At 33.9% G+C, this 13,265-nt stretch overlaps 1 protein-coding gene across 4 annotated transcripts in view; it reads left to right on the forward strand.

Annotated features, from left to right (window-relative positions):
• Positions 1-13,265, forward strand: part of PCDH7 (protocadherin 7) — a 266,653-nt gene that overhangs the window by 41,635 nt on the left and 211,753 nt on the right. For 2 of the 4 annotated variants that reach the window (XM_030948518.1, XM_030948517.1), the window contains exon 2: positions 8,692-8,751. The exons of the other annotated variants lie outside the window; for them this stretch is intronic. In XM_030948518.1, the coding sequence (XP_030804378.1) occupies positions 8,692-8,751 (60 nt within the window). The remainder of the gene's footprint in view (positions 1-8,691; positions 8,752-13,265) is intronic. 4 annotated transcript variants of the gene reach the window in all.

Below are 13,265 nucleotides of genomic sequence, written 5' to 3' on the forward strand. Positions count from 1 at the left end.
ACAGCCTCGGATTTCTCAAGTTCCTGCCTGATACACAGAAGGGACTTAAGTATTTTTCATCCTAGAAAGCAGAGGGTATTTATGGACCTACATTATATGTTTGTTTGTTTCTAGGGAAGCCAGAAGTTGGAGCAAAGCATTGTTTTTTCCCTCAGATATGTTACATGAAGTCTGTAAGAAAATATCTTTGAAGGTCTCTCAATTTCTTGAAGAAGCCAAGCCATTACTTAGAAATTTCTCCAAAAAATTCTATGTTTGTGGGCATCCAAAGGAGGACTCAAGTTACAAGAAGTAACTACTGAAAAGACATCAGGGGAAAGGTTATGCAAATTTTAAGATGAAATCAGCCCAGGAGTCTTGCTATTTGAAGAAAGAGAGAGAGGCCTTTCATTTGTAAAATGCTCTACAGTGGTGCAGAAAACCAATTAAAATATACATGAAGTATATACTCATTTTTAATTTCTGAGACATCCTTCCCTTTGAAATATACATCCCTACAAATAAATAGCAAGAATTGTAACCAATCAGTCTTGGCTGGTGTATTCTGCTTGCCAGCCGGGCTAGGCACACTTTCGTTGGTGTACATGTGTCTCCTGGTCATTTTAGGTTTAATTTAAAAGCATGTCTAAGAAATTAAAGGTCACATCATTAACTGCTTATTTTTTCTTTATTTTTATCTTCATTCTACATCATATGTTAAAGACAGAAATAACTTTCTCTGTTTCCATTAACAAAAAGTGAATAGAGAAGAAAAAGCAATTATTTGCAAAATGTAAAAAAACCTTATGATAATTTGACAGACTTTAGTTAAACCAATCTACCATAGTGTACTCATAAGGCAATTATAAAATAAACTCTTATTTGTTAGGAAACACCATACTACTCCTTGATAAACGACTTCAAAATCTGCAAGTGGTTTAGAAGCATGGAATTTACGTTTCCTTTGAAAGGGAAGGCATAGATACCAAAAAACCCTTCTTGCTTTGAACTTTAATATTAGGAAAGTGAACAGTTGACAATACAGACAGGTTTATGGTATTGTTACAACAATTTAGTGTTTTGCATACATACAGCATCTAAGAATAGCTCTGTTCTTTATAAACTAAGTTTATCATTATGATGCTTCCATAACATAAGTGATTGTTTAGATGAATGTGCAGACTAACTGAGAATTTGTACCTTTTAAAATCCCTTTGATTGTAACTTGGAGGTGCACTTAAGAGGAACCCTGGAAGCCTAATTTTATGTTTTGTTTATTGAACAACACTCTCCTTTAATGTTGCTTTTTGAATCTGTATTTTACATCCATGTTTTCTGTGATCTGTTCAAACAGTGGGCTCAACCTACATCTATTGTGACAATTCTTTTCAAATGGCTGGTAGGCTGGTGAAAGTGCTTTCTTTCATCTTCTGACATTTTATTTATAGGTGGGGTTTTTTTTTTACTGAACCATCCCTACCAGGAGAGGCATTGCTGTGATCAGTGAGTTTTCTAGGTGAGAGTGACACCTACTTGTAATTTGGAATTTCATAGAAAGACTGGTAGGTTTGTTATTTCCTGCCTAAGGATCCTGTATAGAACAGTTAAGTCAACTTCCCTACATCTTTCACTCTCCCTGCTTTCCATAACTTTTTATTTTAGTTTTGGCTGCTGTGTAAGTCTGTACCTTTAGAGCCCTACCGTGCCTTTGGGATAATCTTTGCTGCCTGATCGATGGAGTTTTATTCGCCTGAGAAGGAGCAGCAGGTCTCTGTTTCGCATGCATTATTAGTGCATTTTGACTAGAGAGGAGAATAAATGCCTCTCTCAGTCAATGGCAAGCAGGGGTGCTGAGGACTGGTGGTGGGGCAAGAGAAGCCCCTGAAGTCTGTGGTACCCCAGGTAGAGTAGGAGTGTCTGTACTGAACAGGACTGCTGGCCCAGTATGTCCAAGGGCCTGAAGTTCCAGTTTTCCTGTGAAGTCTCTTGTGCCCATGAGAAGAAAAGTAAGCCTTTCCTTAACAAAGTTAGCACAAAATGTATCAGCTTGCTATTTCTACCACATCACAATATATCTACAAAGTATTTAATTCCTTGAGTAATTCTTCTGCCTCTCATGAACATTTCACTAAAAGTCCTTTCTGGCCTTGTATGTGCGAGTGGAAACCTTAGTAAGCAGCATATTTAATTGACAGCTATCATTCTGTGTAGATTATATATTAGGCAATGATTTAAAAAGTCTTTAAAACAACCAAATATTAATGCATCTAAAAAATAAAATTATATTTAAAAAACCATATTTTTCATTTAACTCAGCTTTTTTTATACATTAGACTCTGAAGTTTTGCCATTATTAATTTTCTTTCTGTCTTGGTGAGTACAGTGTGATGGCTAGTGAAATTATAAACACATATAATACTATGTTTGAAGTGACAAAGGATCAGTAATAGAGAAAAAAGATATTTTGCCTCTAGGCGGATTAATTCTGTGACTTGGAATGTATGTCCCCTGTTCAATCAATACAGTTTATTCTTTTCAGCATTGGCCTTCAGTAGCAGGGGTAGACAATGATTTTATATACACTGACAGATAGGAGGAAAGTGGGGATTTTGATACAGAAATATTCTTCATACTTGTCCATGAAGTAAAATATCTCAAACTCCTTTTCAGAGTCTCAGCTGCACAGGTGTCCATCCCATGTAGATTCATGAGATTTTTTTTTTTTGTTTTAATGGAATAAATTATGAGATCAGAAAATTGCAATGAGTGGGAAATGGAGGGAGATGGGAAGTCAGATAGAAAGATGTACAAAGTAGGGGTGCGGTCATCATCAGGATAAATTGCTCTGACAAATGTCAGCTGAGGTAGACATTAAAGAGATGATTAAAAGAAAACTTTATTAAGCTATAAGAACAAGGGAGAGAATTAGGACAATTACTACACTTAGAAGTAAAAGGTTCTGTAGATGGGATAGAGATATACATGGGAAAAACAAAAGCTGGAAGCATCTGAGATGAAAGCAAAACCAGGAGTCTGATGTATGTCAGTCAAGCAAGAACATATAGGTGTCATCACAGAATTCTGAGTGATGCAGAGCAAAGCATGCCATGTCTTCTTTTCGATAAATCTATTAGGAAAAAAAAAGTTACTGTTTTGTTGGAGAATAGCAAATACAGTATTTATATTTAAGTGGTGGAGAAGATGGAAAAGAAGAGATAAAGGTCTGAAAGTGTGACCTCATCTTTTATCAAACAGTAAAGCAGAGTTTATATGAAAAAAAAATTAAGCTACTGACATAAAGAGCGAGGGAAGATAGCATGAAAATTGAAAATGCCTTTACTGCAAAGAGTTCATACAAACCAATCTGATAACTTTCTTTGAAAAGATAACCAATTTTCTAGACAAAGAAAATTTCGTAATCTCTCTCCTGGACTTCAGCAATCAGTTGATACTGTGCCACCTGGGAAATTATTTGTGCACCTGAGGAAGAAGGGTACTACTAAAGGAATCAAAAAATATGTAAGAAATTCATTTAAATGAGATGACAATTGGTTTTCTTGCAAAGGTAAGCATTATAAAAAGTTACTTGAGTCAAGAATCAGTCTTAAGAACATTTTTGCTTTATACTTTAAAGCAAAATGAGTGTTAATGTAATAAGGCGACAATTACGGAACAAATAAAATAATGAATTTTGTGAGAATTAGATTGTATTAGATGAAGGACTAGAAAATATTCTAGACTTTAGGAGTTAAGACTTAAAATAAAACAAGAAGTTGTAAATTCAGTTAGGAAATAATGATATGGGAGCAGTAGAAAAAAAGAAGAATTTAATAAATTAGGCAAGAGTTACCAGGAGCATTAGTGACACAACAAATTTATTTTTGCAATATAAAGCTGCATCAATTTTGGTGTTGCTGTGAAACAGACTTAGTCAGGTCATTTGAGAAGTCATTAATGAGACTTCCTCTGAAAAATCGTTTTATTATTTTAGTCAATCATTTTCAGGATGAATTAAGCTTACTTTTAAACATTCAGAAAAAGCTGTTTAGTAACCATGGAATATAGACTTAGCTGTGGAAGAGAAGACTAAAAGGGCTTTGCCTATTCAGACTTAAGGCTCTGAGAGACGTGCTGTGGCAAGCTAAAATTGGATGGCAGAAGTTGTTACTATCCTCAAGGCACGAATACTTGAAGCTCTTTTGAATCACTTTGTGAACCACTGCTTTGTGTATTAGGGTAAATCAAAACTTTTACTTTAATACACCCAGCTAAAGACTGCAATAGTACATGAGTTCTTTCATAGGCATGTCATATAATCCTGCCCTGAAGGCTTCAGTGCCCATCAGAGGGGTGGAGCAGATGCTAAATATTCCTGCCTCTGACTTTAAGCCACTGCTACATTTACCTCAGAGCCTTGAGAAAGCAAGTGGAAAGAGGAGATGTGATTGTTCTTCATAAATACATTGGGAATAAATATCAGCAAAACTTATTAAACAGTAATATTGTCAAAACAGCAAATATGTACCACTATATGTTTAATTTAGAAACAGAAGAAAAAAAAATTCAACTCTCTGACATTGAGGTAACATAAAAATATCTTGATAATTTTGAAATGGAACTTCATCTGTTCAGAATAATACAGTTACACAGATATTTTCCTTCCAGTAAGTTTGTGGATTCCTAAGAAAAGGGAAAAAGAAAACAACAACAAAATGTGGACCATGCTCTTAAGGCCTTAGTTCCATAATGATGGATTAAACTGTTAGTAGCATTATCTACCCCAAGATCAAGATATGTTCTGTAAGCTGTTTAAGGAGCAGCACAAACTTCTCAGTGTGAGGTTTGCAGCAACAGAAGCATCTAAAGATATTGGTACTTGTGCTTCTGTTTTTCTGTGAACCCTTTTTTTCTTGACATGGCAGTATTGTTCAGTTTTTTAGGAGGCCCAGAATCTCTGTGGCTTGATTGTAATAAATAACTGAAATAAATAAATTTTATGCTTGTAATGATGTGTTAAGTGGTTAATTTTTTGTTTGGTTGGGGGTTTTTTGTTTGTTTTTGTTTTGGTAAGAACTAAAAATATTCATTTTGATTAACTTAATTTATATAACATGCAGAAATCAGTAGTCACAGAAAAAATACGACAAGTTTAATTTAAATGGGGTTAGATGAGAATACAATCATGTTAAACTGTGTACTAAGTCTAGGTGTGTTGCCCATTAAAACTGCTGTCTTTAACATCTCTTTTTTAAAATTTTTATTTTCAGGACTATTAAATTTTTATATTAATTTAGACCATATTACAGAAATTTTAATTATCAAAATCTATGCATCCCTTTGTGATCATGTGTAGAAATTCTTATTAATTTCTTATTCAGAAAAGAACTGTTCACGGGTTCCTTTTTGCCCATTTTTTGACTTATATGTGGCCTTTACATGTGCATACAAATGGCACAACATAAAAAAAGTGAATATTTTATTTACTGATTAACTTTCTTTTGTTTATTTAAGACTATTAAAATTAGCTTTCCTTATGTAACACATACATTCTAAGGAAATACATTCAGTACAGTTTCTATAGTTCCTCATATCCTATTTTGATTTCTGTCACAAACTGGAAATGAAGCTACATGTGTATAAGAAGTTTAAAAATAGGTTAGAAGTATCTTGTGAAATGTAACAGGAAATCTACGGAGATATATTTTTATCTGGCATTTTCTGTGGTGGGCAAAAATCAGCATGTTGTGCCTTTCAGTTCCGTTCAAAAATGTTGCAGAAACTTGTAATCTGTCACATTTTTAGTCATGTGTACATGTCAATCAGATGACTATATAATATATATTGCAATCATAACATATTTACAGACAGAGTTCTAAGAATAAAGTGAAATGAGTGGCAAAACCTCCCCACAGTAAAACTGTACTTGCAGAAGTTAATAATTCTGAGTTTGCAGCAATATATTATGGCTGGGATCACTATACTCTGTTAAAGTGTGACTTCTCACTTATTTAATGAAAAATAATTACAATTAATGGCAAATATATATCAATAATGTTTAAAAGTCACTTCCCAATGGCAATGAATATGTAAGTTAAGGAAAAAGGAGAAACAGAAATAATGATCAATAAATACATTTCGGGTGGGTTCTACAATAATTTTTATGTACTGCAGCATTGAAATTCTGGAAGCAATTTCCCATTGAAATATTCAGGAAAAATAATTGTAACCTATCAAGAAATTATGCGAAATTCTGCCTATGATAAGCAGGTGTACTCAGTATGTAATAAGAAACTTCTAGGCTTATATTTTAGTATTTTGGACCGGATTAGTGGAGAGCTGCAAGCATCTTGCTCATGACAACTGAAACAGTGGCTATCAATTCTTCATTTAGCTCGTGTATGTGCATTTTTGTGAAAGGTAATGGAAGGAGGAGCAAGACAAGGGATCTTGTCTTTCATGGAAATTGGCAAGATTCTTCAACTGCCATAGAAAAAATGGGGAAAAGGAGCACTTAATTTAACAGAAATTTAGGGAGAAAAGTTAATTTTCTCATTATTTTCTGTCAATCTTTATGTATGAATGCATCCACTAATGGCACAGAGCATGGGAATGTGATTTGGGTGTGAATTTGTCTTCAGTCTAAGTTTGGACTCCTTCTGTACATATTTCTGAGCACCACTGAGCATTTTGAAGCATTGATTTGTCCCGGCTTTGTCTTTAGATTGTCACGTAGTGTGTAGCACTTGAAGTGCAGATGCAAGCCTTCCGTCAGGTTGCTCTCTGTGCCTGCAGTGCATGCCAAAGATTGGCAGGTGATGCAGACTTTGTGGCTTGTTAGGATGTAAAGCAAAGAGGCACAACAAATTGCACTGTCATCCTTGCCTTTGTATGCTGCATCAGGTGTACTGCAGGTAATATAGACACACACACTCTGAGATTTCCATGATTGCCTGAGATTTAATGATATGATATATTGCATTTCTGATAAAAAAGATTCAACACTTTGTCTCATATGTACCAGGTGGTTTGTTTTGCTTGTTTAAGCTTTTCTCTCATGATTTATGTTTTGGTTTGTTAATTAAAAAAAAACTAGTATCAGTAGCTTTCATACAAGAAAGGTCTAATTATAGAAGGTATATGTTACATCTATGAATATTTTTTACCTCAGAAATATTTTATGAATGCACCAGATGCTCACAATTGTGTTTATATTTTGGAGAAAAGTATTTAAAATACATGTTAACAGATCCCTGTTCATTGCATACTGGACAAGTCTACTATTCTAGTGAATGTGCTCTCCTTGAAGTTAGCAAAACTTAATTTTTATAGAAATTTGAACAGCTGTTAAGTTAGTAATTTTGAGGTACTCAATGAAATTAAATGAAAGATACAGATAGATCTATAAAAATAGGTAGGTAGGCAGGTAGGCAGGTAGGTAGGTAGGCAGGTAGGTAGATACATTACCTGTATTTTTATTTAATGTTTTGGGCGATTTAGTGTCCTTGCTGTTTTGTCAAATTAAGTCAGCGTAAACTGAACAAAGAGATTTGTATATAATTTGGTTGGTAATGTTGAAGAATTTTACTAAGGTGTAAATATATTCCTTCTACAACCAAAAGAGAATGTTTTGCTTGCTTGTCCCAGGTGGCTTCCTGTAAGAAGATCATATTTAGATTGAGGAGCAGACATTATTATTTGAGGACATTTAGGAGTCTTTTATGGATAATGTTCACAGAGGAAAAGATGTTTCATAGAGATGCTTGACATTGGTATCCTGCTTTTGTGTAACTTGGTTTTAAATTTACATGTGTGTAACATATTACAAGAAATGATTCATTAAAATAAGGATGCAGTAGTCAGTGATGTAAAATAAATATAAATTATTAATAATTCAACAGTACTGGAAAAGCTGAAATGCCAACAAAATATGTGATGTAACTACCAATAATGGGTTAATATTTTTTTGTGTGTGGATGACCCAATTCCAAATGATATTTTAAGTCCTGTTTCTGAAGAATGTATTGGACAGAAACCTTCACTGTTTATCACTAGATGTGCATGTCTATTTAGTGTCTCATTTTCTTCACAAGCATATTGATCAAAGTGAGTCAAAGGAAGAAGGTTCTTCCACAGTTCTCCATTTTTATGTCTACCTTAGAGTAAGACAGTTGATATCTGGCATTTTGAAGATTGTAGATGTTCATAGAACTGTTATTGTATACTGTATGTTGCCCTTCAAATCTGGCTTGCTCACTCCATTTTATCTGGTGGTTGGGTGAGAGAGATGAAGGGGAAGAGGAGTTGCCTGTTTGTTTTCTTGTAAAATTCCCATTTTTTGCTTCTTTCAACTCTCTGTACTGCACTATTAATCCCATCATTTAATGGAGAAGAGTTATGCTCATCACTGATGCCTGAGACATCTATATTATTTTTTACTCTGTCTGCAGTAACTCTGAGTAAGAAAGGGAAGAATTTATAAATCACTCCATTTTGTCTATAATTTAAAAACAGCCTGTTTCTGGGCATGTCTGTATGAAACAGACAGTTCTAACTGTCTTTGCTGCCAAAATAGTTATTCTATGGAATGTGTTTGGATCTAAGGAAGAGAAGAGAAATTTTTTGCTCACTAGTAAGATCCATGGTAGAGGATTAAGTCAGCCAAACCCTACTCACATCCCAGTAAGCAGACATATATTTCTGTATTTTTTGTAGGTGGATACAGTGCAGACCACGCAGCACCCTGGCCATATTGAGGAATCATGTAAAATGAATGTATGTGCTCGTAAGTGAATAATTTATGAACTGACACTCCAACTCTAAGGGATGTTGGATCACAAAATCCACGAACTCTCTTTACTCTTATTTTAAGACATTGATTCCCAGGGGGCAGGGTTACTGCAGAACTAAGTGGACCTTTAAAGCAAAGCTATTAGAGAAAACAAAACAAAACATGGTAAAGCATGATAAAAACTGCTTGAAACAAGAGATTCAGATTACATTTTGGATGCATTTGAAGAGACATTAAATGGAGAATGCAAAGAAGCAAGAATCCAAAACAGGAAAACAAATGGTACATAGAAAGGTTTGGTAAGCAGAACTGATGGTAAGTGGAGGAAGAAGATCAAATACCATCTAATTCAGGAGTATGAATAGGATGAAAGCACTCACCATTTTCTTCTTTGTTTTATCTTTGAAAGGACTGAAATGTGATTAGATGATTTGTTGAATTAGTAACTGGGAGATGAGTGTGAACAAGGTTGAATTTTCAGTGTTTGAATCAATGAAATATTTGTGGTTTGATGAAAAAAAACAAACGAAAAAACCCCTGATAATATGCTAGATAAACAAAGAAAAAATATACCTCAGGACTGAAATTCTGGAAATCTAGAAAGAGTCTTAGTATTTGAAAATCTTTGACCTGCTCAGGGATGTGAGGGAGAGTGTGGAAGAGGATTCAAGTCAAGTGACATAAGGTCCTTCAGATCTTGCTGAGAGAAATATCTCTCAAAGGAAGTTGAGGTAGATGCAAAGAAGAAACCAAACGTGCTAAATAACTATCAGCAAATAGGGAAATCAACAGCCACTCACATGGTGAACATAGAGTTTGGTTGCTAAAGACAACTGAATTCCCTTGGCTAGAGCACCCCAGACTAGAATAACTGTATCAAGGATTGTACAAATGCCAGTATCAAAATCATACATACAGAAAATCTCTAAATCTGCAGTCACTACTAAGCTATATGCACCACATAAAAACAAAGACTATAGTGCCAATTCCAATTTTATATGTGTGTGTGTATATATATACATATATCTATATATCTATATGTACACACCAATTTTTACATTCATTTTATACATATATTTGGATATTACTCTATATATCAGCTTATGATTTAGAGAAAGGCTGAATATTTCCTCCTAAATAATTTATTTAGTCATATCCTTCATTGTAAGAAGCAACAAAAAAGGATATTTGAATAATAATTTTCCAACAAGGTCTTTTTCTTAGGAATAAAGCATAACTTCAGCCCACTGAAGTTTGTGAAGTAAATCTGGTATAGCTGTGTGAGAAAATGACATGATATTTGTAACAAGACTGTATGTTGTGATTTGCCCTCATAGTATGGCTTTTCAACTGTATGAACAAAAATACTGAAAAATACTTTTTCTCTCCTGATTATGTGTTTACGTCTGAATTAGCTCATCCTTTGTGTTTATCCCTTCAAAACTGATTGTCTGCCAATCATTCCCATTTGAAGTAATTAGTTCTGAGTGGAGGAATTTATGATACAGTAGGGGCTTTGACCTCTTTATTGTACTGAGATATATTATCAAACTTCAAAGTCAGTAGGCTGCTACCACATTGATTTTGTTTTCTGTGAACAAAATCAATGAGCAAAATTAAAATAAAAAAATCAATTCTTTTATTTTTGAATTGATTCAGGTTTTCTACATGGACATTGTTTATTTAAACTTGATTGCTAGTCTGGAACTTCAGTAATTCTGCATAAAAGAAATTATTAATAAAATAAACAAAGAAAATGAAAATTAAGACACACAGGAATAAGAAGGAAAAAGATGCAAAAGAGATCAAGAAAAGGACTTGTTTAGGAATATCAATGAAGATTGGTGCCAACATCTTTGTCAAAAAAATCAGCACACAGGTTGCTTCTTTTGCACTTTCTATCTTTTTTCTTTAGCTCAATTGATTCTTAGAAATGGTGTATGAAATACCTGCAGTCCATGGACCATATTTGGTGAGAGCATTTCAGAGCATTTGCAAATCTTACCTAAAGATGAGAGAAAAAAAGGAAAAAACCACCAAAATATTTAAGATGCAACATTTCACAGACATAAATACACTAAGTATGCAAATATATTTGTGAAATTTTCAGCCTTTTTCTGCATATAGACCTTATCTTAGAAAAAAATTTCAATGTGGAACGTGTCAAGGCAGTGTTAAGTACCTCTGATCAGATTCTTGTCTCAAATATAACAATTTTATTTCAATAAAATTATTCTTCAACTGGAAATGAAATCAAAAGTGCGTCTTCTGTGTTCGTTGCAATTTCATTCTTCTGTATTTAATTTTCTGGTCAGAAGCAATTGTGAAGAAAGAACCCTTAAAAAAATTGTGGAACTACTCTAATTTTCAGATTTCAGAGAGTTTAGCAGTCAAGCAATTTGTATGGAATAAAAGCACTTTTATATTGCCTCCTGCTACAACACCACTGAGGAAAGGGCAGCAAAACAGTGAGAGACCAAATGAAGAGTTTTTTCTTCTGTTATATCAACTTGCAAGATACTGGGAGCTTCAGAATTGCAAGGGGTAATATAGCTTTTATGAACTATTTCTTTCCTCTTTGCCTCCCACGGCTGCTTCATTGATGGCTAGTGTCTTTTTTTATGTCAGAATGAGGGAGTGAAAGATATTTGTGACAAGAGACATTCTACTTTCCGTTTCCTGTTGTCCTGCTTGGATGAGAGAAAAAATACATCCATCTGACTCTCATTTTCCTATATTTTAGGAAGTGATTAATTTAGAGCTTTTAAAGACAAATCTGAATTGTCTTATTCATATGACCAGGCCAAATATACCCAGAGCTTTCTTGTATAAGACCACTCTTTTTCCAGTATCACTTTACTTTAAATTGTTTTATAGATGAACACTAAAGAACAAGATATGCCAGTAGAAAACTATCAGGCAAGTTGTGTTATGCAATCTTTTCAGCTAATTACAAAACAAGTTAGATAAATTATTAGTAGGAATATTATATGAAATGGCAAAATAAGACCTCTTTTTCTGTTTATAATGGTTCTACTTCTGGTGAATGTATATTGTCACAATTTGTAGAGGCACTCTCAGTGATGCCAAACACAATTTTACATGTAAATGGTGCAGTAGAAATTGTCTTCGTGGTAGTAGCCAGCTTGCTAAACTATCTGTCAAACCTAGACTAAAGGATTAAACTGGGTAAACTTGCACCACCCAGACCACACTTCAGTGTCAGGGTTAACAGCACAATTCAATTCAAGTAAATTGTTTTTGCAAAGGCTCATAAACAATTTAAAACCTTCACCTGAGATTTCTCAAGCTTATAAAAAAACTCTGTCTCTTCCTGCAAGCTTCATATAGACCCATAAGAACAGATTCTTGGATTTACCCACTCACCATTTAAAAAGACTGGACAATCCATGCTTTAACTCATTACTCGTTTTACTCTTTCAGAGTCATTCAATAGAGGGAATTTTGCTGAGCTAGTAAAAGATAGCTTTGTACTCTCAAATGCGCCAGCTATATTTAAATTTCCAATGTATACTTAATTATGCATTCTTACAAACTCAGTACTCTCTCCCTTTTCATTGGGGAAAAATTAAGCTATTGTGCTTGCAGACATTATATCTGACTTTTGACATTTCATTTAGGGAAAACTATAAATATGTGAAATGCTGTTCCATCTTTTATTTTGTTCTCAATATTTTGCCAGAATCTACACCGAGATGGTAAATATGACAAATGTTTTAAATCCTTTCTCTCACCATGAACAAGCCTACAATTTCACTATTTAGCATTAAGCTCTTTGTTTTTGTTGGAATGAGTTCCTGAAATATCAAGAAGCCACAACTGAATTCTATTCTCCATCATACCCCAGTAGATTGCCATTTCAGCAGTGAGTTTTCCTTTGATCTGCAGTTCCTAGGAATGGCATCTATCACAGGAAACCAGTTTGTTGCCCTTTCTAAGGAATTTATGGTGCTAATGAGGAAGAAAAAAGAAAAGGATTGTTATGACTCCTGGCAGTTGCCACAGAGCCCTCAATATTCTTCAGTGGTGGAATTCAAGAAAGGCATTAATGTTTCTACATTCAGTTTAAAATTAATTATCTTCCAAATCAGATTAGTTTTCACATTTAAACAGTCTTATCCTAGCCCAGTAACACTATTTTGAATAGCAACTGCCAACCAAGCTAATTAAAATAATTAAATTTTTTATTATTTACTTCTATAAATACTATATTTATTTATATATTATCTATTGGAAATATGACAGAGAAAAACGTTCTACAGGAGTTTAATAAACCTGATTATGCTCTGTAGCCTATTTTATCAGGCTTAATTATCTGTTTGTGTTACATTTTGCACAGTTTTTATTCAGGAAAGCAGGATTTTCAATTGGCTTTTGACACAAAATAACCTTTCTTTAAACTGTGAAAATCTGGGCCGACAATTGTTTCTGGATAAAAGGTATCACTTCTTGACTATTGTCTAGAGCAATTTTATTT

The sequence above is a fragment of the Camarhynchus parvulus genome, chromosome 4, assembly GCF_901933205.1.
Source record: "Camarhynchus parvulus chromosome 4, STF_HiC, whole genome shotgun sequence".
Classification (NCBI taxonomy): Eukaryota; Metazoa; Chordata; class Aves; order Passeriformes; family Thraupidae; genus Camarhynchus; species Camarhynchus parvulus.